This window comes from Apiospora kogelbergensis (assembly GCF_038363985.1).
Source record: "Apiospora kogelbergensis strain CBS 113332 chromosome Unknown utg000003l_segment0_segment0, whole genome shotgun sequence".
NCBI classification, from domain to species: domain Eukaryota; kingdom Fungi; phylum Ascomycota; class Sordariomycetes; order Amphisphaeriales; family Apiosporaceae; genus Apiospora; species Apiospora kogelbergensis.
In genome coordinates this window covers 3,179,254-3,203,389 of record NW_027117420.1, presented here as the reverse complement: position 1 = coordinate 3,203,389, position 24,136 = coordinate 3,179,254, and the positions used below count along the sequence as shown (strand labels likewise).

Sequence of the window (24,136 nt, the reverse complement as noted above, 5' to 3'; positions counted from 1 at the left end):
TCCACTCTTGAACTATGCATTATGAGCGCAAGCTCACTTCTCTATTAAAAAAGGGGGGAAATCGAAGAAGAAGAAAACAGCATCCAATCATTACTCGTTATCCAACGGGAACCGGTTCGTGAACTTGAACGTCGCGAGCCCCTTTTTGACGTCCTCGACGAATTTCTCCATGTCGGACGTGGCCATGTACATACCGGGCTCGTCTTGCTTGAAGCCCGCACCAGACAGGGACGCGCTCATGGTGCCGTTGCCGCCGAAGTAGCCGACGGGCTTGCCGAAGACGTACGCCATATTGGCGATCTGCAGGGGGCGACCGGCCGGGTACAAGGTCGACGACGCCCTAGACGCGGCGAAGAGGCCGGCCTGGTCCGCCGCGGCGGCGACAACGACAGAATCGAAGTCGGTGGCGTCGGCGGCCGAGTAGGTCTTGTCGACGCCCTCGGCGAGGTACTCGGCAACAACGACAGGCACGAGCCCGTCCTTGGCGAGGCGCTCCTTGAGGGCGGTCGCACTCTTCATCGACTTGGCGGTCGTGAGGATGCCGACCTTCAGGGTAGCGACGGTGGGGAGGGTGCCGTTGGTGATGGAGATGCCCGCCGTCATGTTGTCGTGGTAGTAGGTGGGGTCGGCCGCGGGCGCCTCCATACCGAGGGCCGAGGCAACGCGCGCGGCGACGTCGTGGCTGACGCGGTTGAGCTGGGCGAGGACGTTCTTCTTGACCGTCTCGGACTTGAGCTGCGAGGCCTCGAAGCGCATGGCGTTGACGACGAACTGCTGCTCGGCGGGCGTCAGGGAGTTGTAGAAGAGGCGCGGCTGGGTCCAGTGGTCGTCGAAGGTGGACGAGAGCTCGCGCACCAGCCTGCCCGAGACCTGGCGGTCGGGCGCCGTGAAGAAGCCGCGGCCTTTCTGCTGGGTCGCCTGTTGCGGGTACCCCTGGTTGAGCGTGTTGGGGCTGTAGGCCGCCGTGTTCTTGTGGACGAACATTTGGCCTGCGCCGTCACGGTTGTTGTTGTGCACGGGGGCCCGGCCGCGGTTGATGGGCAGCTGCTCGAAGTTGGGGCCGCCGTGGCGGTTAATCTGGGTGTCGAGGTAGGAGAAGATGCGGCCCTGCAGCAGAGGGTCGTCGGTGAAGTCGATACCGCGAACGATGTGGCCAGGTTGGAACTAAAAGATGGTCAGCTATTAGGAGTCCAGCACTAGGGTGCAAAATCACTTGGGCAAGTCAGTAAGTATACATACCATGATCTGCTCCGTCTCGGCAAAGTAGTTGGTCGGGTTTCTGTCCAACTTCATCACGCCCAGCTTTTGGAGCGGGGCGTACTCCTCGGGGATGATCTTGGTAGCATCAAGATAATCAAAGTCGAAACCGCGAGCCTGCTCCTCGTCGATAACCTGGATCGCGAGCTCCCACTCGGGGCCGTTGCCCGACTCGATGGCGTCCCAGAGATCTTGTCGGTGCATGTCGGCGTTCTTGCCCGAGACGATCTGGGCTTCCTCCCAGACCAAGCTGGCCTTGCCCTGCTTTGACTTCCAGTGCCACTTGATGAGCGTCGACTTGCCCTCGTCGGTTACGAGGCGGAATGCGTGGACCCCGAAGCCATCCTTAAAGGTAAACATGTTAATTGTTGACTCGTACGTATTATTGGCGTGATTAACGCTGTTCACCCAGAGGGGAAGGAAACTTACCATGTGGCGGAAGCTTCGAGGGATACCGAACCCGGCCATGGCCCAGAAGAGGGTATGCAGGGTACTGGGCTGAGAACTGAAGAAGTCCCAGGCGGAGTCATGAGCAGTGGCTGCTTGAGGGATCTCCTTGTCGGGCGAAGGCTTAACCGAATGGATAAGATCGGGAAATCTGATAGCGTCCTGGATGAAGAAGACCGGGATATTATTGCCAACGATGTCTTGCTCGGGTTAGCACGTACGTAAATTCAAGTCAAGGTAAGTGCCCGGCCGGCTCAATATATTACTCACCAAAGTTTCCCTCGTCAGTGTAGCTATCATAGCTGTCAGTCTCCGGGGCACACAATACGGACAGGCACATGGCGGCTGTTGACTTACAATCTGGTTGCGAATCCATGAACATCTCGGGCGGTGTCTGCACTTCCTCGAGATCCAGCAACGGTCGAGAAGCGGACATACATGGGAGTCTGCTTGCCCTTGGCGCTCAAGAAGGAGGCGGCGGTGATGTTGCTCCAGTCTCCATAACTGGTGAATGTGCCATGGGCTCCGGCACCGCGGGCATGAACCGCTCGCTCGGGAACCTATCATCGATCACGTTAGAGGTCTAAAAACAACAGCACAATCTCAGTGCATTCCAAACGCAAAGATCAAGAGCGCTACACCAGCTCGGATGGCCAGAAAAAAAGGGCGTTGCGCGAGTTGGCTTTTGGGGGAAGCCGCAAAGCAGACTTACTCGCTCATGATCAACTACACAAAGGGTGTCGCATTAGTAAAAGTCCCACCGGGCCTTCGAAGGACTAAGTCGAAAGGGGTAACAGCTTACAGTGCGTGATCTTCTGGCGGAAGATGAAGTCCTCCAGGAGGGTAGGGCCCTTCGGACCAGCCTTGAGACTGTCTTGATCAGTGATCTGGCCACCAAGGTCGTCCGTCATGTAGCCGGAGCTGTCGTCCATGGTGAACGGAGCCAACGGGTCGTCTGCTCCGGCGTCCTCGGCACGGCCTCCAAGAGCGGCGGCATATGGACATCCCGCAGCAGATGAGAAGCCGGCGAGCCCTCCGGTGAGGAGTGCGGCCATGGTGAGAACACGTCCCGCCATGGTTGTTGTCGTTGCCAACGGCTTGAACTGGCTGAAAAGAGAGGAAGAAATACGTCAGACAAAGGCAACGGAAACGTGGTATAGGTGGCAAAAAGAGATTGTTTCGCGAGATTGTGAGAACGGGATGCGAAATTTATTGAACCTAATAATGGCAGTGACGGAGTTGGCACTTGGAAGAAAAAGGCAGAGCTTCGGGGCCGGTACCTCCGAGACACAAACAACACAAGAAAGTCGGCTGTGAAGGTTGATAGCAGATGTTCGAAAAGGGCGACGGTAGTGGGAATGGAGAGGGTGGAATGCACCAGGGAGGAAAAAGAATAGAATCGGGGTTATAGTCGTAAGGCGAGGGCCGGGGTGCGCACAGAAAGAGCTTCAAATATAACAGGGCGCAATGGTCTGGGGTAAGTCCCTAGCAGAGGAGGTACATACTTTGGGGAATATACTCGAGACAGCCGGGTGTTACTGAGCTCAGCACTCTTCGTGTTAGATGCGAGTGCAATGGAGTGTGCTATAGTCGAGCGGGAGCGATTTCTCGGAAACTTAACAGCTAATGACAGCCATCGGATGTGATTATATACATACTGACAAGTCAGGAGCTATGCTGCTCTCACTTTGGTTGCTATCCAGGGACATGGTTCCCACCTGGACTTCACCGCTGTGGACAAAGCCAGCCTCGGCGTTCATCACTGCTTGTTGCTCTGGCAATTTGGAATCATCTTTCCCGTTCGGTAGGCATCGTGGCAGAGCCATGGTTCGTAGGCCAAGGGGGTTACACTTACACCCCATGCCATGTGTGCGTGTGGCCGAGTGTATGTGTATGCGTATGCACGTATATGACGGACCCATAAGGCGACCAGGCCACGACCCACGAGTTTAAAAGGGTTCGCTTCTGTTGGCATAGCAAGGCCGCAGGCCACACGCTCGAAACCGACGAATGGCGTCGTAGGCCTTGCCAAGCAGGTTCTCTCTTCCCTAGCTGCATGATTGCATGCCGAACATGCCGTGTCATAAAGCTAATAACTGCTGACTTTGTGAAAGGCCAATGTTAGTTGGTCACTTCCTTCGACTCGTCGGCAATCCAAGCGCCTACCCTGCTGACCATATGTGCCGGGTGATCTGACCTGACCAGCCTGACTGAGAGCGCGAGCCGTGGTCCCGGTATTATGAGCTCATCACATCTTGGTAGGTCAATGTCTAGGATTTCTGGGTGGAGATAGCAGACAATAGATTGATGGATGTTCGCAAAGAGGAGCTGGGAAGGTAGCATGGACGCTCAAAATTGCCAGATGCGGCTTCGGTTGGCTGCTGGGCGGGCGCACACTCACCGGAGTTCGGCCGCGACCAGGCAATGTGCAAGAGAGATCTCTCCCTAAACCAGTATGGAAGAGCTTTGTGCCGCGATATATTCAAGCCGCATGCGCCAAGTCGATGAGGGCCGAATCCTACATTCGAGAAATTCGCTTGCTGCAGAATCTAAGACATGCAGGCTGCCGCCACGCAGGAGCACAACTGCCAGACTGCGCATCGGGTCATGGTCGGGATGTATGTGTGGTAGAAGCGCCGGCACGGGGAAGGCGGATTACACCACCTACCATGTGGTGGGAAGCTCGTCGATTTGCGATCGAATGAGGTTGGGACAAAGAAGCTTGGCAGGGCGCTAGGCTGCTGGGGACGGCTACACACCCTGGGCATCGACATGGGAGTATGGAATCACTGTTTTCCGTGAATGGGGGTTACATGGTTCTGACATGGCTCTGCTGCTGCCGGGATGATTTTGGTACGTGTAGAGATGTGCTCCATGCCGCATCCGCATGCCCCATGCCGCATGCGTGGATACGTCGCTGGACCGGCATTGCAAAGTCAGACGGGCAACATACCCATGATCGTCTAAGTGCATAGTAGCAAGCAGCAGGCATTCGGGAAATCCGAAGGAAGCCCTTCTTTCGCATCTTACGATGTTCCCCAACAGACAAAAAATCCATGACGACATCCCAGCAACGTTGGGCCTGGGCGACCCATGCGAGATATATCTTGGCGTGGGGTTCTCGTTAGACCGCGCAACAGCTTCATCGGGCGCCTAATAGGAAAGGAAAGTCTGCGCACCACGGTACCGGTTGGCGCATTGTGATCGCACCCATCTAGCGTTGCAGTCACGATTGCTGCCCTGTTGTAACCTGGTCGCAACTGCATACGTAGCCGAGCCAATGCAGTTGCTGAGCAGGTTTCGTCCATCTCAATATTCCACGGTTGTTTATGTCGCCATCTAAAATTAAGCACAATGAGCACCCCAAATGATGTGAGTATGCAGACGCAGCTGCAAATCTATGCAATGTTTACCCGCATGTAGAAATCCAAGCCCAAAGCGCCGTTTCCCTCATGCTCCCGTCACATTCTATCAAGTTCGTAAGATCATGTTTTAGACAGAAGGCCTCCACTTCTTGCGCCGAGGGGACCGTCGCAGCGATGCCTCGCTAATATCGAGCGCCGACATCCCTTCCTCCAAGCAGCTGCGGTCAGTGAGAACCGAGAGGATCGACCTCTCGACCTCGGTCCTGCCTTCCGTCAACTGCTCCGTGTCGATCCAGCCGGACTCGACCGCGAACATGACGATGTCGCTGGCGCTGGCAAATCCGGGTATTGAGTCGTCGGCCTCCGGATTGAGATGGGCCCAGAAGTCCCTGGTCACCCGCTTGAACGAGTTCAGCTCCTTTTTGGGCCCCTGGAAGTTTTCGATAAGGTACTCGTAAATGTAGGCCAGCCATAGCACGTTCGTGTAGGGCTCGTGTATCGCCCAGCAGATGGGGCCGTCGATGCCCTCCTGATACGCGACCTGATGGCCCATAGGAGGTATGCATGTGCGATCACCGTGCACCAAAAACGACCGCATCTGCCTGTAGACTCTGCATTGTGGCGCGTGTTCGCTGGTGAATATGCTTAGGTCTCTCTCGAGGTCATAAGCTATGGGCTCACTTTCCTCGAGATCTGCATCTCCACTTGCTCGAGATAGACCATAGTCTAGTATGGTAATCTCAAGGCCTGAATGTCCAAAAGAATGCCGCGGTATCTCGGTCTTCAAGCAGGATAGGCTCGCCTGTTTGCCGGATACACAAGTTGCCTTCATGCAAATCTCGGTGCTGCTCTGGTTAGCCGCATCATTCAAGTTCTTCTTCCATAAAAGAGTATGCCTACCTCAAACTCAACCTGAGCCTCTGCTCGAGCCAATGCAATGGCAACATGGAGGAATATATCCCACATCTGGTCCGTCGAGTTGAGACTGAAGTCCTCCAGGGCAGTCCCGGCGTCTCCCAACTCGACGGCAAGGAACCTGGTGTCGTCCAAGTAACGACTTGGCGATGGGTAGAACTGGGCCCGGCCTGGGTCTTGTCGTTTGGCCTTTTTTTGGAAGTTCTGATGTGTTTCCAGGAGCTCTCTGCAAGTCTTGCCCTGAACGATATACCTTTCTTTGTACACAACGAAGCCTGGTATGTCGGCTAGCCATTCTGATATCTTTAACTCACCCATCAAATCAGCCTCGGAATGAGGCTCTTCATCGACCAAACCAGACTTTTGCTGGGCTTTGGTCTGTGGCTTGATGGGGGATTGCATCCGAATGACTTTGATGATGCTGGTGCCTCTCTCATTGGTCACCCGGTACACCTCGGCATAAGAGGCCTCAGCAATCTTCACGATCTTATCGCCGGGCGGACAAACTTCAGCCCAAGTCAACACTCTCAGGTCCACCTCGGGAACAAGAGTCGCTAGCTCATCCTTGGTCTCCTCCAGTGGCTCATAAGGCTCTGGGGTAGGCCCTCGTGCCAATTGCTCTTCAACCACTGGCGTTACTGGTCTTTCCGGTATGGCCGTTGCAGGCTCTGGCGTTGCCTCCTTTTCCCTTCTCGTTCTGGTAGACCTGCCAGTTTTCTGCTTAGGCAGCGGGGACAGAACGTTTTCATCCTGTATTTTGACCTGATCAATTTTATCTGCCAGGTCTCTTATACCATCCTCGGCGGTGTCCTGCACATGATCATCAACGTTTGTGGGTGCTTCCCGCACCGGCGTCTGAGGTAGTTCGACAAAGAGCCGTTCTGCCTTGGACCTGGCGTTGCGCCTCCCATACTTCCGAACGGCTGGCTGTTTCGACATGGCGTGAAGCTGAGTGTTGCTTCTTCATAAATCATCCACACGTATTCCAGTGCCAGTCTCGTCGCAGCAGGTCAATGAAGTGAACCAACATCTTCTGATTCTGGGCTTTGATCTCACACGGTTGGCGGAGCAACAGCATGAAAGTTACCGGGCGCTTCGAAACGTCAAGCCACACCCGCTCCGAGACGTACAGCCACTTGACACAGTGGCGCAATGCCACCATGCAAGCTTAAGCGAAGGTGCCTCTTTTCTCCACACCTGCTCTGCAGCTTTTGGAAGTTTGGAGAAGAAGCTGAAGGTGAAGGTGGAGAAAAGCAACAGCTGATAGGAGCTCTCCCCGATTTCGTGAGCCGTGCACTCTCCCCCCAGACCACACTAGACACCTATTCTGTAGTTGTCTCGTGTCAATTGATCGCATCGCATCGCATCTCGCAGCAACTGGTCGAGAGCGACACAACGGCAGCAACCATGGCCAACTTCCTGAAGAACATTGTTGGCTCCAAGTCGTCTGAGACGGCTGTGCCTTCGGCTGATTCAGGTACGAGCCGCGCCATCATCACCATCATTTTCACGCACTGGTTGGACGCAAAACTAACAATCGCGCGCCTTTTGTAGATTTTGCCGACTTTGCTGAGGCCCCATCCCCAACACCTGCTTCCTTCGACTCTGCCGGGGCTACGCTCGGCAGCCCAGGCGCAACTGCCACCCCGTTCACAAAATGGTACAACGTGCACGAACGCCACAGCATCTCCGAGTTCAAGGCCGAGGGCGCCATCCTTCTGGCTATGGTCTTTGTCTTCACCCTGCACCTCATCGGCTCCCGGTTGAACAAGGCCAAAGCCAAGGCCTGGGCCAAGGCGCATACGCCGTTGCTCACCAGCGAGTTCGCCCTGGTTGGCTTTAGTGGCGTCCCCAAGCCCGATATCCAACCCGACAACATCTTCAAGCAGAAGAGCCTGTTCGAGTTCTCGACGTACGCCACCGGCCGTCAGAACGTCGCCTTCACCGACGTCAAGCTGACCCTGAAGAAGCGCTTTAACCCGCTTATGACCTTTGTCGAGACGGCCTCGGGCTTCTTCTTCGAAAGCTTTGCCGTCCCCGAGGACATCGCCGAGGCCATTACCTACCCCTTCGACGGAAGAGAGGCTGCCATTGTCCCTGCTATGCCTGGCGCTGCTGAGCTGCGCGCCAAGGACCAAAAGAGCACTTACGATGGCTTCGTCTGGGCCATTGTCAACAAGGAGAAGATGAAGAAGCTCCGTGAAGATCGCTATGACCTCTCCATTACTTTTACCAAGGACACTACCAAGCTGCCCAACTACCTGACGGTCATGAGCGAAAGCGCTGAGATTACGGATACGCTTCTCACCAACGACCTCATTACTGCTGTCCAGAAGGCTGGTGATCTGTTCGAGTACCTAATTATTAGCGACCAGCCCATTGACAAGCCTACCAAGTAAGTTCATTGCAGTTGGTCGCGTTTCAGCCGGCTAAGTGTAACATGATATTAACAACTGCGGCTTTACTAGGATTGATGAGACTACGCCACGAAAGCGCATGTACTTGAAGTACAGGCTTCCTTCGGATAACAACTACGATATGCTTACGCCGCTGTTCAACGTTTTCCTTCGATTCCCTGACCATTTGGCGGCCTCGGCTCACTTCAGAACCGAAGTGCTGCGGAAGGTCCGGTCCGTTCGCGACGAGCTGGTCAAGACCATTCAGAAGAACGATGAGGAGGAGAAGGCTGAAGAGCGAGCCCTGGAGCGCGATAAGGTGCGTAAGGCCAAGCGCGACGCCGAGCTCAGCCAAATGGATGCCAAGACCCAGAAGAAGTTTCTCGAGAAGGAGCGCGAAAAGCAGATGCGCAAGCAGTCGAAGAGACAGACAATGCGGGCCTAAGGTGAGACTTCGGAGAGACAGTCTCGGGAGGAACCACAAAAGCGTTGTATACATACGCATATGTTGGGCATAGTGTATTAAGACGGGGTGCCGGGAGAGGTAATAACATAAAAGTCGCCATGCTACGGGCAGGCACATCACCATAGTCATATGTACAGTCGATCATCCCTGGTCACCCAGATGATCAACAACCTCATCCAGTGCCAAGAACAAACCTTTTCAAAGAAGCGCTTCCAGCATCTGACACGGTGGAAGGAGTATCTCGGGTGTCTAGACTCGATATTGAGGTGAACGGAGGTTTGCTCTCGTACGGGATGTGTGCTGCGGATTGATGTCCAACCGACGTGGAGGGCGGCACGATGTAGGAACCCGTTGAGTGTCAAATAGGCACCACATGTAATTTCTTCAAATGACGACCGAGCCAACCCAGTACACTTACTGCTTCCTACTCGGAATTGACAGAAGGCCGAGTATCTTGTTGGAATAAACGACCTGGACACGGTGACTAGCGAACGCGGTGTATGTGTGTATTACTGTTGTATTACTTACTGTGTACAGCATGCAGCTGGCGCCCAAAATCCCAGATCGCGGGGTCACGACGGACACCCCACATTCCACTGGGCGCAACCACTTGCCCTAGAACTTTCTATACACATAGCCTCTTGCCCCCGTCGCTCAGCCAGATCCCTTTTCCCTTTGACCAACGCAGAGCATTGCAGCTTGTCTTCATTCTGATTCTCCCAAAACTGCAAGCTGCACTCCAAGGTCTAGAATATCGCCAAGATGCCGGTAGACTACAGTAAATGGGTGAGCTGATGCACCGCGACTACTATCCATCCTCCTATTCGCGTTTGCTAACCCGACTGCTCTCGATCTTCTAAGGACGCGCTTGAGCTCAGCGATGACTCCGACGTTGAAGTCCACCCCAATGTCGACAAAAAGTCCTTCATCCGGGCCAAGCAGAATCAGATTCACCAAGAGCGCCAGGAGCGCAAGCTCCACATCGAGGTCTACAAGTACGAGCGCCTGGTCAACGATGGCCTCATGAAGCGCATATCGTCCCTGCTGGACGCCCTCAAGAGCCATGCTGCCGAGGCCGAGACACGGAACCCGGCCGAAGTCGCCTTCCAGGCCGTCATGGAGTCGGCCGGCAGCGCTGGCGATGACAAGCCACCCAAGCGACCCGAGGGCGTACACGGGTCCGAGGAAGAGATGCCCACCTACACCAAGATGATGGCGACGCTTCTGGACCAAGTAAACAAGGCGCTGGACGAGAAGAAGCCCGAGAACCGGTACACGGCCATGGTGGAGGAGATCGGCGAGCATCTCCGGAAGGTCCAGGATTTACAAAAGGAGCTCCTCCAGAAGCTCGCCGAGCTGGAGCAGGCGGACCAGGGCAAGATCACGAGCGATAGCTACCACACCGGTTTCGACAGCTCCCACGTCGCCAAGTCTCAACCGGGTGACAAGGCCGGGTCGTCCAAGCCCGAGCTGCTAAACCCTAACTTCAACATCAACCAGCCGACAGATAGCAAGGCGGCTACCGGCACTCCGGACCCGGACGACGACGAGGAGGTGCAAGCTTCATTGGACGGAAAGAGGTTTGCCAACATCAAGCCGTCGGATTACCGCGAGAGCAACAACTTCATCTCGGCGCACCCGCAGATTTTGTCGGAGAAGGAGCAGGACGGCATATTGGTCATGGCCTTCGATGCCGAGCTCGAAGGCAAGGGCGACTTCGCCCGGCAGTGCGTCCACCAAGCGCTGCTGCTCCAGTACTGCCGGTCCCTCGGCAAGGACGGCGTCCCCATGTTCTTCAAGCGCATTACCACCAAGGGCCACCAGGCGCAGGACGTCTTCTACAAGGACGTGTCGGAAACCTACGCACGCATCCACAGCCGCTGCAAGGAGATCAACAAAGAGCGGGCCCAAGAGGCCGCGTCCGGCAACGCGGGCGTGGAGCAGATCCAGCTACACGCGGTGGAGCCCGGCACGGTCATCAACATCCGAATCCCCCCGGCGAACAGCGAACACGAGGCGGAGAGATTGGGCCGGGCCATCTTCGAGAAGTTCGCCCCGGACATGCGAAAGGCGCTCGAGACGGGCAGCCTGGATAAGGTCAATGAAGTCTTGGGCCGGATGAAGGTCGACGAAGCTGAAGAGCTGGTCGGACTTTTGGGCGAGGTAAGCATCCACCCCGGCCCCTGATCCAGTCTATGAGCCGCCGAGATGGCAAGATTTGCTGACATACGTTTTAGGCCAATATTTTGAGTTTAGAGGAAGAGATTATCGATGCGACGACCGAGGACGGACAGAAGCATCTGAAGGATATGGAGGAACGGGCAGCCTTAGAGTCGTACACTGACGACCCGGAGTGAGGAGGACCATGAGTGCTATTTTATGTTCTCCTTTTCTTGGCCCTAAGCATGACGTCGAAGGATACAAACGTCTGTCTATATATAAGCTTGTACCAAGCCTGAGGCCACGGTCACTCGGCTCGAGCACTATGCTAGTCCCGAGGGCGGCGGACTGGTACTGTCACTGCCATAGCTCTAGCGTTTTCAGGAGATGTCTCTCCTTGACGATGGATAAATGAAGACAGGCGTAGAATAAAACAATACAAGAAGCCTTGCCAGCAACGAGGTCTAATTGAGATGCATGGCCACTCAAATTGTGGAAGCACCGGACTAGTGGCTGGTTGTTTTAGAACAGAAGGCGCTGAACACTGCATCTTTCAGCCTCAAGATTCTTAGCTAGCTCGTTATTGGACTACTACCAGCTAGTCCAGGGCTTCTGACGCCTCTGTTCCTCGGGAAGGAAAGACGACCCGGATATCTGCAGTAGAATGACGCGGCCAGGCCACAGCCAACCACTCGATTACTGTACTCTGGCAACTGGCGCATCTATTAGTACGTGCAAAAGTATCGTGGTTGGGGATTGCTGATCTCGGAGCTTGCTGGCGACAAAAAACTCGTAAACCCACACAGGGCGGAAAAGCCTTGTTTACTCGCTGCAGATCAGGGGATCTTTGCTGACTTGCCAGGACAGGATGACGGAGCGCGACCAACAACTGCCGGCAGACCCACTGAAAGAAAGCCAGCAGCCGCGCGTTCTGCCTTTTGCCCTTTGCATCTGCATTTGCATTTGTTCGTCTCATGCAAGGGTGGCGGCTCTTCCTGCACTGCCCACTGCCCTTCGCATACCAGGCATACCCTTAAGCCCCCACCAGAAACAGCGAGGTTGGTTATGGTTGCGTGGTTGCGTAGTTGCCAGTGGTGGCCAAGGCCATGCGCCGCCGCCGCTCTTGCTGCGCTCAAACACGAACCCCCGGCCCATCACTTGGGGGTGTGTCAAGTCTAAGTATGTCTTGGTGTCTTGTCTTGTCTTGGACCCTGGGCCTTTTACTTAAGGCGAGTATGTCCTTCTACTCTTTTGTACGTGCGTGTTTCCTCAACAGTAGTCCAAGCATCTCTACACCACACACCACAGTATGCTTCCTTCGCTGCCGAGCCTCGTGGCTTCTCTAGCCCTTCTCACATCCACGGCCTACTCGCTGCCCCGGAACGTGTTAAGCGGGGACGATGGACGACTCACACTTTCGGCGCCGTCGTCCATAATAATGTCGAAGCGGGACACGGCATGCAACAACTCGCCTGCCCTCTGCAGCAAGTCGTACTCGCAAGTCACCCACATGGGCGCCCACGACGCCGCCTTCCTGCGCGACTCCTCGACGGACAACTCCATCGCCGGCAACCAGTACTTCAACGCCACCCTCGCCCTCGACGCCGGCCTGCGCCTCTTGCAGGCCCAGGTCCACAACAAGAACGGCGTCATCGAGCTCTGCCACACGACGTGCGACCTGCTCGACGCCGGCCCGCTCGCCGACTGGCTGGCCACGATCAAGGGGTGGATGGACGCCAACCCCAACGAGGTCGTCACCCTGCTGCTGGTCAACGGCGACAACCAGGACGCCGCGGCCTTCGGCGACGTCTTCACCAAGTCCGGGCTCGACAAGTACGGCTACGTCCCCACCGGCTCCTCGGGCTGGCCCACACTGCAGAGCATGATCTCGTCCAACAAGCGCCTCGTGACCTTCATCGCCTCTGTCGAGGCGTCCGCCGCCCACCCGTACCTGCTCCCCGAGTTCGCACACGTCTTCGAGACGGCGTACGAGGTGACGTCGCTGGCCGGCTTCAACTGCACGCTCGACCGCCCGCAGGCCGCCGGCGCCGCCACCGCCGCCCTCCAAGCCGGCCTGCTGCCGCTCATGAACCACTTCTCGTACCAGGCCCTGAGCTCGGCCATCATGTTCCCCAACGTGGGCGACATCGACACCACCAACAGCCCCTCGACGTCGACCCCGGGCGCCCTGGGCCTGCACGCCCAGACCTGCCAGACCCAGTGGGGCTCCAAGCCCGTCTTCGTTCTCGTCGACTTTTGGGACCACGGCCCGGCCCTCGAAACCGCCGACAAGCTGAACGGCATCGAAGGCAAGACGACGGGCCGCTCGACGCCCGCCGGCGCCGGCGGCAGCAACAAGAAGAACAGCGCGGGCAGCACCAACGTCGGTACCGTGGCGAACCTCGGCATGGGCCGAGCGGCTCTGGTCGCATTCTTCATGGCGGCTGTGATGTTGTTCTAGAGGGGAGAGGAATTCAATGAATGAATAAATGATGGGACGAGTCGAGGGAAAATATGGGAGGAGTTTTGTTAACAGGCCTTGATTTACTTTTTTCTCTGCATAGCGGGCGGCGTTCACTTTTTACATTTTGAAGCCTGGGAACGGAATCTTGCTGGGATGGACAGCCAAAGATATGGATGGAAATCTGGATCAGTCAAGCGACATATTGGATCTGATCTTATTATGACAAGATTGGAGGTAATCGACTAAATGCCTAGCTTAAAGAGTCGCTGAGAAAGGGGGAAGCTAGGATACATGACGGCGAGAAGCCGTCAGACCCAGAAGTCTAGTAAATAGTTTACTGTAGAGAGGAATCGATCACAAGCTGAACTATTCTAAAATCATGCCGTCTTGTGATACATTTACATGGACTCGGGCGATGGACATTTCAGAAACACCTCGATTTCGAATGTTGGTTGTAACAAAAGAACATTTATTTCCCTTAGTTATGACTTGCTTTTTGGTATCCTTTTCAACACCAACCAATGAATACACACGTTTATAATGATAATTACACTACTCGTCGTCACCCTCGTCAGCAGCCGCCTTCGAGTCCTCCCTGTTCTTAACCCACTCCTGAGCCTTGGCCGAGACCTTCTCCCGGCTGCGGGCGTCTCCGTGCTTTTCCTCCCAGTCGGCCCAGCGCTTGAACCACTTCTTGGCCTGTCGGGGCTTGAGGGCGCCCTTGCTCTTGACGGCGCGCGCAAAGATGTCGCGCACGACGGCCTTGTCCGGGTTCTTGGCGGCGGCGCCGCTGGTCTCGTGGTCCAGCAGCTGGTTCCACAGGTCGAAGCGCTTGGGGTACGACGCCAGCAGGCCTTCGAACATGGTACGGCCCAGCTCCGGGTTGGCGTGGGCCGAGGTGAACTCGAGCCCCGCGAACTTGGTCACAAGCGGGAGGTGGGCGTGAGCCGGAAGGGCCTGGGTCGCGCGCGCCGTGAGGGCGCGGCAAGCCTCCGGGTCGTTGCGCACCGAATGCAGCCAGTGGCCGTAGTTGTACCAGACTTCGGGCGACTTCCCGCCGAACTTCTTGACCAGGGTCTGGAAAAGCTCGTTTGCTTTCTGCAGAAGAAAAAGAAGGTGTTAGTAAATCAAATAGACAACGGGACTTGGAGGGAAACAGTGAGTGAATACTTACGTCGGTCTTGTCTTCTTGGACGTAGATACTGGCGACACGCTGGTAGACCTCCTGTTGGTCGTTGACCTGGAGAGCGCGCTTGAAGACTTCGTCGACGGTTTCCTCCGTGCCGAAGCGGATCTCCAAGTTGAGATACGCGATCCAGGCGTTGAGCTTCTCCGTCTCCTCGGTGCTGTTGATAGTGCTGATAGCGCGCTCAGCAACCTTGCGGGCACCGGCCAAGTCGCTCGACTGCATCTGGTACGCCATGTACTCAAGCCAAAGGCGAGACGAGTTGGGCCGTCGGTTCAGAAGCTGCTCGTAATCGGCCGGGGTCCGGGGACCAAAGGCATCCAGATCACCGCTCTTGTCGACCTCGGCTTGAGTCTTCTTCCGCTTCTTTTTCTTGTCCGCGACAGCATCCTCACCGGCTGCGGAGACATCACCACTTCGCTTATCAAGAGTGTTGGCGTCCCAGTCGAAACCTCCAGCATCAAGACCTTCCATCACATCGTCATCTCCATCACCCATGACGACATCTTCGTCGTCATCTTCGTCACCCTCCTCCTCATCGTCGTCGGCGCTTTGATCCTCCTCCTCGCTACCGTCTTCGTCATCGAAGTCCTCATCCATGTCGTCGTCGCTAAGGTCATTCAGTGCTACAGCAGCACCGCCAAGGTCATCATCATCGCTCATGTCCGTGTCCTCGTCCTCATCCACGAAGTAGGAGGGCTTCAGACCGAAGTTGATGCGCTTCTTCTCCAGATCAACCTTGAGAACAACGGCCTTGACAGCGTCACCTTCGCTGAAGAGCTTCCTCGCGTCTTCGACAGTGTCTTCAGCCATTTCACTCCTGTGACAAAGCCCACTAACATTGGCGGAACCATCAACCAGGATGAAAGCACCGAATTCCTCGGCTTTGCGGATTGTGCCGGTGACGATTTGGCCTTTACGGAAATCACGAAGCTGAAGGACGGGCGTGTAATCCTTATCCACCACTGACGCCTTGAGACTCATCTGGATGTGCCCAGTTGCCGGGTCTATCGACACGATCCGACCCTTAACGACTTGGTCGACCTGGAAAGAGTCTTTCCACTCCTTCAAGAAACTATCGGAGAGGTCGGAGACACGAACCATGGCCGTAATATCACCGCCAAGATTGATGAAAAGTCCCTTGTCCGAGACATTCTTCACAAAACCTCGAATTATCTCGCCAACATTCAATTGAGATGTCTGGGTGATTTCTCTATCCTTGACTTCGGGTTTCCTGTTTAATACCCTCGATTTGCGAGTTGAAAGGCGTAGCTTCTTGTTGGGCTTGTCAAGGCTTACAACTGAGACCTGTATGATGCTGTTTTTCTCGAATCCAGATGGGTTCACTTCATCGTAGTCGTCGCTGATGTCAGGAAGATGTATGGGTCCCGCCACGGCGTCGCTCAAGTGAACCATGACTTGTCTCTCAGTAACCTTGGTGACACGCGCTGGGAGAACCCAGTCCTTCTTGATATTCTTCCAATCTACCCGAAGACTGTTGCGCGATGTCGAGGAAAGTGCTGATAGCTCAAGACGGCCCAGGCTCTGGTCAACTGAAAGCACCTTCACAAGGAGGGCAGTGCCAACTGGATAGTTTTTGGGAAGGTTCTCCAGCATGGCCATGTTGTCCGAAATTTCAAGGAACTTGATTCTGCCGCGTACGTTAGGCGACAGATTCACCCACAGTGCTCGGTCTTGGATGTTGTTGACAAAGGCAACATGGGTTGACTCGACTGCGACAGTTTCGTAAGACAACTGTTCAATGCTGGCGTCCTTCAGATCACTAGGTTTGGCGGATAGCTCGAGAACCGAATGGGTCGACCTGTGAGATATGGGCAAAAAGCGGTGGTTCTTCGCATCGTGCACTCCCAAAACCTTTACAGAAATAACCTGGTTCTGCTTGAACTTGCTCAGGGGTGATTTCTTGTTTTCGATATCGTCGAAAGTGTCAAAAATTTGTGACACATCGACACGACCCTGGATATTGTCGGCTAATCGTACATTGAGTTGGGTGTTTTTGATCGATGCAATCCTCGCTTTCGTGATCATGCCGACGACAATATCGTCGAGGGTTGTGATACCAGCATCTATGGGGTTTTCGGCGGTAATAGCTGGACCGGCCTCCTTGGCTTCCTTGGTCTTCTTCTCCTCCTTCTCTGACGGTGGGAGACCGACAACAATGCGACGGTAGTCATTGTCAATGGAGGTAATTTCAACCAACAGAGACTGGTTCTTCTCCATGCCAAAGTCAGTCACTTTCTGTGCCGCCTGGGGAGTCTGGACTTCGGCAGCAAGGCAGTGAGCTGGCCTGCAAACTGAACAAAGACCGCTGTCACCGTAATGTGTTTGACGTAGCCTTGGCGAAGCTGGCCGACCTTAGCGTCCTCAAATGAGGTAAGGAGGTTTCCGTCTTGGGCGGCTTTCACTAACGAGGGCTTCTTGCTCAGCCCGATGAAACGTTTGCTTTCGTTCTTCTCAATGACAACGAGGTCAGCGAGTGTCTGGCCGACGTGGATCTTTTTCAAGGTCGACTGATTCTTTTTGCTGGATCCGTCCGTGAGCTGTCCGGCAGCCAGCATGGCCTTCAGAGAGCTCCCAACTAGTTCTACGAAGATGTGGTCTTCGGTTTTCTGGACAACCTTGGCAGCCAGAAGGGCGCCAATGCTCAAATCCTTGAGGGCCATTTGCTTCTCGAGCCCAAAGGCGCTAGGGTCCTTGCACGAGACATAGAGCTTATGAGCTTCGGCATCGAAGTTCAGCACATGCACATCAACCACCTGTCCAATGCGGAAGTGTTCCTTGGGATCATGAATATAGGCCTCGCTCATTTCCGAGACGGGAAGGAATCCCCTCAGCGACCCATAAAACTGCACAATGGCACCCTTGGGGAGAACATTGATTATGGTAGCCGGAACCTGCATCCCGACGATGACTTGGTCAAATGATTTGAGCGGGGCAGCCTCGGAGTTGAGAAGAGTCTTCTTCAATGTAAGGCGGATATGTCGCTTCACAGGATCAGTAGAAAGTACGCGAGCCTTGACTTTCATGCCTTCCCTGAACTTCTTTTCGGGATGTTGCAATTTGACATCAGCAAGATGCATCTCGGGGACAAGTCCGCTGATGCCTTCTGCAATCTTGACAAGTAGGCCATCAACACCGTTTTGACCGATAATGAGCTTCTCAATAACGCCATATACAATACCGCCGACGGGCACATCCTGAACACGTAAGAAGGGCTGATCCAGGACTTGTTTCTCAAATGAGAGCTGAAACATGCCGTCCACGGGATTATATCCGACGACCCTTCCCTTTATTGACCGCATCTAGTCGATATGGACCAGTTGTTTGGGACAGCATATCAACCTTGCCGTCCTTCAGTCTTGAAATGTGGACAAAGCCGGGGACTCCCTTGACTCCGATCTCGACAAAAACGCCAACTTCGGGCTCTACCTTGGTGACAGTGCATTTTTCCACCAAGGCTGATATCGAAAGAGCATCGAGAGGGGGACTTGTTCGAAGATCCATCCACGGTCTTGGGCCGTAGCTTTGTAACATGCTCGAGCAGCGAAACACCAAGTTTGGGGTCCTGAGAAGTGGGAAAGTTGCAGATGACACGAGCCTTGACTTTCTTGCCGACTTTGTACTTCTCCTCAAGATCCACTGCTTGGGGTCCAGCACCAGAGTGAATCAGATCCGCTGTCACATCCAGAGAACCCATCACTTTGCCGGCTAAGCCACGCCCAGAGATTTCGTTTACCATCAGCTCAACAGCAGTACCCGGAAGAAATGTGTTGATGGTGGTAGCGTCGGACGGAACGTTTTGTACCTGGCCAATCTTTTCCTTCAAAGTCGTAAGTTGGGCAACCTTTCCACTCTTTGTCAGGACCTGACATAACATAACATTTCCTGGCTGCATGCTTTCTTCGGGTATGGACTTGTCCAGCTCCTTGCGAGATAAGAACCCTTGCTTCAGGTCTGCCACACCCAAGTCCATCACAAAGCCGTGGTCCTCGACACTGGCTATGGTAGCCATGACTGTGGCATTTGCGACGAGATCTTGGTTAGACATGCCGGTATTTGTGTGTTCAGGGCGGAGGGACAGCTCGATATGCCTCCTCGGTTTCGTAGATGTCTGGGCAGACTCATCGACAGTCGACGTAACGTAGGCGCGCAAATACTGCCCAACAGTGAACATCAACTTTAGGTCTACTCCACTATCTTGGCTTTCCTCGTCTTCTTCATCGTCCCCAGCAGCCTCAGCTGATATTCTCTCGTTTAGGGCATCAGAAATGGCGGTAATGGAAGCATGACCAACGAGGTTGTTGGGCAGAGCTAGGGCGACATCGAGGGGATTGACCTCCGTGACTTGCGCAAGTACCAATGATCCCTTGATAAGACGTTTGTAGTTCAGACCCTCAATGCGGACATGATCGTCGGCGTCAGCGGCGGTCTTGCTTTGCTTTCCGTCTTTCAGCTGGCTCTTGGACTTCTTCTTCTTGACGGCCTTCTCGGCCTTCTGCCCTTTGCCAGACTCTTGCTCGAAAAGGACGTCCTGCCTCGCCTGGACTTGGATTTGTTTGTGTTCTAGGGGCGTCAGGACACTTCCGCCCCCTCGGGGAAACAGAGGCTCCTCCTCTTTCAATTTTGACAGCTTGGCGACGGCTGGTTTCGAGTCGGTGGAATTGGCCGGCTTCGTAGTTGGCTTGGACTGGCCCTTCGCACTCTTGTCGCCTGCGGCTGATTTAGAAGGGCGGGCGTCGCCATGCGTCTTGACTGCCTTGGCGGTAGCAGCAGACGAGCCACTAGGGGCATCTTTCCGCTTCAAAGAGCTCATGTTGTGGTGACGAAAGGCGGAATTCGGTATTTCGCCTGACCTCGAGATGCAGAAGGGCCTCTTACAGTAAAAAGCGTCTGAAAATAACTAAGAAAGATCATGGGCGGCAGCTCCACTAAAATTTTCGCGATAAGAAGAATGCATGCGCGATAAGATAGGTACAAGTACCCAGGTACCAAGACCTGTTCAGAAGCCTCTCTGTCTGTCTGTAGCGGCCCAGCTGGTCCAGTAGCGCTGGACGTCTGCCCCTCCTCAGCTGATGAAGCGCATGGATCGCTGTAGCGCAGCGGCGTGGCGTGGCCTCCACTCAAACAAACACCCGGTGACGTTGGTGACTGGAAGACGCAGCACAGGCACGTCCAGCGAGGCACCTATTCCGTCTGAGAGTTTAATGAAACAAACAACATCTGCCATGAAGTAATCATCTCAGTCGCTCGACTTCCAAATCTTCCCGATGTCCTCATAACCTGCTTTTATATCGCCATGGCTCCCCGAAAGCGTGCGCGACCAAATCCTGCAGAGTCCAGCGCTGCAAATACAACCAGTCTGCCCGTGTCACTTGTGTCTCGGCTTACAGGTAGTACCAGGCGTGACAGGAGTGCTTCGCAACCCAACGACCCTGCGGCCTCGACATCGTCAATAGCGTCGTCGAAAACGGCAGCCTCTTCTTCGCCCGACGATGCATCGCAGTCTTCACAAATGCAACGAGAGCCAACAAACGAACCACAACTCCCCCCAAAACCCGACGTTGACGTCTATCAAGCAGGTTAGTTGTCTTGCTGCTAGCCCTTGACGCAAGAGCACCAGCATTCGCAGAACAAAGCATGCGCATAACAAAGCATGCTAATACTAATATTCTTTAGCCACGGAAGAGTCGCAGTTGGTATGGTTCGTTAGGAAGGAAGTCGGCACCGATAACACAGGTGGCTCGGGAAACCATCATGGGTGGTACCCTGAAAGGAGGCGCGCTAGCCGACTTCAGTCGATATGATACCAAAAGGTCTCAGGATACATCAGGAGATTCTGACACTCAGTCTATAAAGACACTCTCGAAGATAGCCGAAAGCGAATCGCAATCTTACGCGGAAAATGGCTCGAAGAAAACTGCGACCGAGAGCACGGCGTCTACGGGAAAGGACGGGAAAACCGAGAACTCGGCCGAGGCCCCTGCCCAAGATTCAAATGAAGAGACGACAGGATCGCCAGTGGCACCAACAGTTGATGCATCTTCAGAGCAACCAGCGACATCTTCCGGATGGTTTGGTGGTTGGTTGGGTGGCTCTACAACACAGGAACACGCTCACAAGGACGCCGGTCAGACGAACAAAGCACCCGCAGAGACCCAAGCGCCAGCAATAGTGGTAGGTGAAGAAATATCAACGTCTCCCAGGCTGAAGCCTCGCAGCCAGTACCCGCAACTCCGGCTCAAAGTAGACCAACGAACTCATGGTTTGGTTGGGTTGGTTATGGGTTTTCAGCCACCGGCAGTAACGAACAAAACGAAACAAGCGAAACAAGTCCGATGCATTCAGAAGCTCATAAGATTAAGGAAGACGAAGATTTGGCCATGACCGATGCACCTCCAACGTCTCCGCCACCCGCTGCAGGATCTACTTGGGCTTTCTGGTCTCGGGATTCTGGTTCTAATGCCAACGGGAAAGCCACTACTGCACAGGAGCAAGGAGAGCTAGCTATCATGGGCGACGGATCTGAATCAAGTCCCCAGCGTTCAGCCGGCTTGGATGTTGGAGACACCACAAAACCAAAGGAACCACCGTTAAAGAAGAGTTACAAGGACCCGCAACTAAAGGGTCAAAAGTCGATTCGCCCTGAAGCCATGGATATAGACAAGACCGGATCGGCTAGACCCAATACGCCTACCAATAAGACCACTCCTGTTAGGCCAGACACACCCACGTCCGTCAAGTCAGTACCGCCGCCGAACCTTCTGCTCCCAGCATTTCGGCATACGTATCAAATGCAGCAGAACCCGTCCATTCTGAAGCAGATCACACAGCTTCTCCTAAGGACACAGCAGTCACCTCCCCGTCATGTTTACCTTGTTAAAGAGCCTCCCCCGGATCAAGAAAGCTATTGCTATTGGGGTTCACGGTCTCTTCCCAGCTTCCTTTCTGAGGCCCGTGATTGGCCAGCCAACAGGGACCTCGATCCGATTCGCCAACCATGCTGCCGAAGCTATTAGAAGATGGGCGGACAGTCACGGATGTGCGGACTGCGAGATCGAAAAGGTAGCTCTCGAAGGCGAGGGCAAGATCGGTGACAGAGTGGACAATCTGTGGAAATTGTTGCTAAATTGGATCGACCATATCCGAAAGGCCGACTTGATTTTACTGGCATGCCATTCACAGGGAGTGCCCGTCGGGGTCATGCTTGTTGCCAAACTCATCGACCTTGGCATCATCACGACGGCGAGAATTGGAATTTGTGCTATGGGTAAGACCTTGGTATTCTGCAAATTTATGGCACATTATTTCTAACACCATCCGCAGCGGGAGTATGCCTGGGCCCGTTCCCTGACTATAAATCCGGCATGGGAATGCTTATGGGCTCGGCCGCCGAGCTTTGGCAATTTAGTGACCCAGAGAGCGAGGTCAGCAAACGCTATGAGCATTCTCTCCGAGTCGTGCTCGAACGCGGAACGCGGATCACTTACATCGGTTCGATTGACGATCAGTTGGTCCCCATGGAGTCGGCTGTTTACTCACCTGCATCACACCCATATATATACCGTGCTGTTTTCATCGATGGACGGCTACATGCACCGGACTTTATAGCTCACCTGGTAGGGTTCGCGCTCAAGCTTCGAAACTTAGGCATCTCTGACCAAGGGCTCATTCGTGAACTGTCTGTCGCGCTGGCCGGTAGCTTATACTCGGGCGAAGGGCACTCTCGCCTTTATGACGACGAAACAATATACGAGTAAGTAATTCAATCTCTCGCCTGTTACCTGACGATATCTAACTATTCTGGCAGCTTGTCCGTTTCCCACGCATTGGAGACAACAATCGTCAACAACGTCTCCTGCAATATTGAGAAACACACCGGGCTAACCACCCCGAATCCCTACGTCCTACCTTGGATTATGCGGGGGCTGTTGGAAGAGGATATCGTCAAGACAGAGCTCTCGGCCGAAACGGCGGATCTGCTCAAGCAATTTGACGATTGGAAGCCTGTCACGAAAGCGCTGAAGGACATTAAATTCCGACTGGAAGCGGTGAGATCTAAGCTGTGAAAGCGTACCACTCCGTCGGCGCCGGAGAACCTAGAAAGGAATTAGACGACTAGAGCGAGCATACATTAAAGTTTGGCCGTGCAGTGCATTTGAGCAAGGATGGGGGTTTGATTTAATGTTCGGCGTTGGGCAACATGACAGAAAGGAATACCCTGGCTTGGATGGATCGATGGTTTATTTAGGTATCAGTTACATACTCTGAGAGCTCACCATGATAGAAAGGGCCAAACTACAATAATAATATCACTATCAAAGATTGTCGTACCGCGTGCCTCCTATCATTAATGCCAATTGGAGTAAATGGCCATGTATGCTAGTTAGCGGATGGTCAAGGGTATTACCCCTGGACATCCTGGCATCTTGCTAATAGCATCCCAGCATCCTAGCATGCCGGCCCACCAGTGAGTGTTGTTGTTAACCCCGATTTCCGATTGCCGTTCGGCGTCCCAATGCGCCGGAAGGGGGAAGCGTTGAGCCAAGACAACCGGACTCTGACAGGTTGGTTGATGGTACTGTAAGCCTCATACGTACTCATGGCGTGTTAGCTTCATAAAGGAATCGCAATACAGTAGAGTAGACCACAGGCAATTGATCGGCAAGCCAGAGATGGAGCCGATCGCAATAGGTTAATTTCTTCCTCTCTCCCGAGTTAGTTTCTTTTACGAAGCGACCTGTTGGCCTCCAAAGCTGAAAGAAAAGGGGCAGCTGGGAAATACATATGGAAGATACTCCGTGTAATGCGGAGCAGCAGTGCGAGTGCCGAGTGCTGAGGTCGACACACTCAGCTAGCTTCTGGTCAATGGATTTACAATGGGTTGCCACAGCAGCAAAGCAGTCTTTGTTGGAAGGAGACGGTTTCTTGTGTTGATTGATTTGGATATACTCGTAATTACCTCCTGATCACTGTAAGGGTCTACTAGTATCGAATTTACCATTCCCAGAAGCTACAGTGGATCTCATCATTTGAGAGAGGGTTGGTTGATTTGCAGAGCAAGCCGGTGCCCCCCTCCACTTTCGACTTTCGACTTTCGAGGTTTAACGCTTGCAGATAGATGAGAGTGACGTGCATCCTGCGCTAACAGTGGCCTTACGATTTCGAGACTTCCCCGGGCAATCTCCTATCATGACCCTGGGGGTTACTTGCACCATTAACCGTACAAAATCACTTGGCATCTCGGTAGACGCGCTATATTGGTTGATCTAACCTTCCGGAGCATGAACTCAGAGCTGCATGCTGGTTTGGAGACTGCATCGATATCCCGCCTGCGAAACTCGAACCCGACACCTAGATCCATCTACCAGTACGGCCCCGGCACATGCGGCTGACATAATTGGAAACGCGGCAGGGAAGAAAACTGGTGGGATCATGAGGGAGGGCGAACGCGCGAGGAAT

General features: G+C 54.2%; 7 protein-coding genes across 7 annotated transcripts; 4 read left to right on the top strand and 3 right to left on the bottom strand.

The window, feature by feature from the left end:
- Nucleotides 1-90: 90 nt before the first annotated feature.
- On the bottom strand, nucleotides 91-2,759 carry PG998_005793 (uncharacterized protein; the record flags this gene model as incomplete). Its single annotated transcript, XM_066872611.1, has 6 exons — nucleotides 91-1,164; nucleotides 1,240-1,904; nucleotides 1,975-1,997; nucleotides 2,062-2,264; nucleotides 2,417-2,430; nucleotides 2,507-2,759. 6 exons carry the CDS (start codon nucleotides 2,757-2,759, stop codon nucleotides 91-93), a joined length of 2,232 nt encoding a protein of 743 aa, XP_066732708.1.
- A 2,437-nt stretch (nucleotides 2,760-5,196) lies between these two features.
- PG998_005792 (GSG2- Protein Kinase) lies at nucleotides 5,197-6,923 on the bottom strand (the record flags this gene model as incomplete). The annotated part of the gene is made up of 2 exons (XM_066872610.1): nucleotides 5,197-5,919; nucleotides 5,970-6,923. 2 exons carry the CDS (start codon nucleotides 6,921-6,923, stop codon nucleotides 5,197-5,199), a joined length of 1,677 nt encoding a protein of 558 aa, XP_066732707.1.
- A 294-nt stretch (nucleotides 6,924-7,217) lies between these two features.
- PG998_005791 (uncharacterized protein) lies at nucleotides 7,218-8,825 on the top strand (the record flags this gene model as incomplete). The annotated part of the gene is made up of 3 exons (XM_066872609.1): nucleotides 7,218-7,461; nucleotides 7,539-8,379; nucleotides 8,453-8,825. The coding sequence occupies exons 1-3, from the start codon at nucleotides 7,392-7,394 to the stop codon at nucleotides 8,823-8,825; spliced, it is 1,284 nt and encodes a 427-aa protein (XP_066732706.1). The 5' UTR covers nucleotides 7,218-7,391.
- A 783-nt stretch (nucleotides 8,826-9,608) lies between these two features.
- Nucleotides 9,609-11,203, top strand: PG998_005790 (cell division cycle protein 37; the record flags this gene model as incomplete). The annotated part of the gene is made up of 3 exons (XM_066872608.1): nucleotides 9,609-9,632; nucleotides 9,708-11,009; nucleotides 11,084-11,203. The coding sequence occupies 3 exons, from the start codon at nucleotides 9,609-9,611 to the stop codon at nucleotides 11,201-11,203; spliced, it is 1,446 nt and encodes a 481-aa protein (XP_066732705.1).
- A 1,112-nt stretch (nucleotides 11,204-12,315) lies between these two features.
- PG998_005789 (uncharacterized protein) lies at nucleotides 12,316-13,467 on the top strand (the record flags this gene model as incomplete). Its single annotated transcript, XM_066872607.1, has 1 exon — nucleotides 12,316-13,467. One exon carries the CDS (start codon nucleotides 12,316-12,318, stop codon nucleotides 13,465-13,467), a length of 1,152 nt encoding a protein of 383 aa, XP_066732704.1.
- A 555-nt stretch (nucleotides 13,468-14,022) lies between these two features.
- PG998_005788 (uncharacterized protein) lies at nucleotides 14,023-19,490 on the bottom strand (the record flags this gene model as incomplete). The annotated part of the gene is made up of 5 exons (XM_066872606.1): nucleotides 14,023-14,568; nucleotides 14,645-16,933; nucleotides 16,993-17,964; nucleotides 18,020-18,106; nucleotides 18,186-19,490. 5 exons carry the CDS (start codon nucleotides 19,488-19,490, stop codon nucleotides 14,023-14,025), a joined length of 5,199 nt encoding a protein of 1,732 aa, XP_066732703.1.
- A 483-nt stretch (nucleotides 19,491-19,973) lies between these two features.
- Nucleotides 19,974-22,743, top strand: PG998_005787 (uncharacterized protein; the record flags this gene model as incomplete). The annotated part of the gene is made up of 7 exons (XM_066872605.1): nucleotides 19,974-20,256; nucleotides 20,354-20,373; nucleotides 20,414-20,851; nucleotides 20,896-21,461; nucleotides 21,529-21,944; nucleotides 22,001-22,430; nucleotides 22,485-22,743. The coding sequence occupies 7 exons, from the start codon at nucleotides 19,974-19,976 to the stop codon at nucleotides 22,741-22,743; spliced, it is 2,412 nt and encodes an 803-aa protein (XP_066732702.1).
- Nucleotides 22,744-24,136: the final 1,393 nt, after the last annotated feature.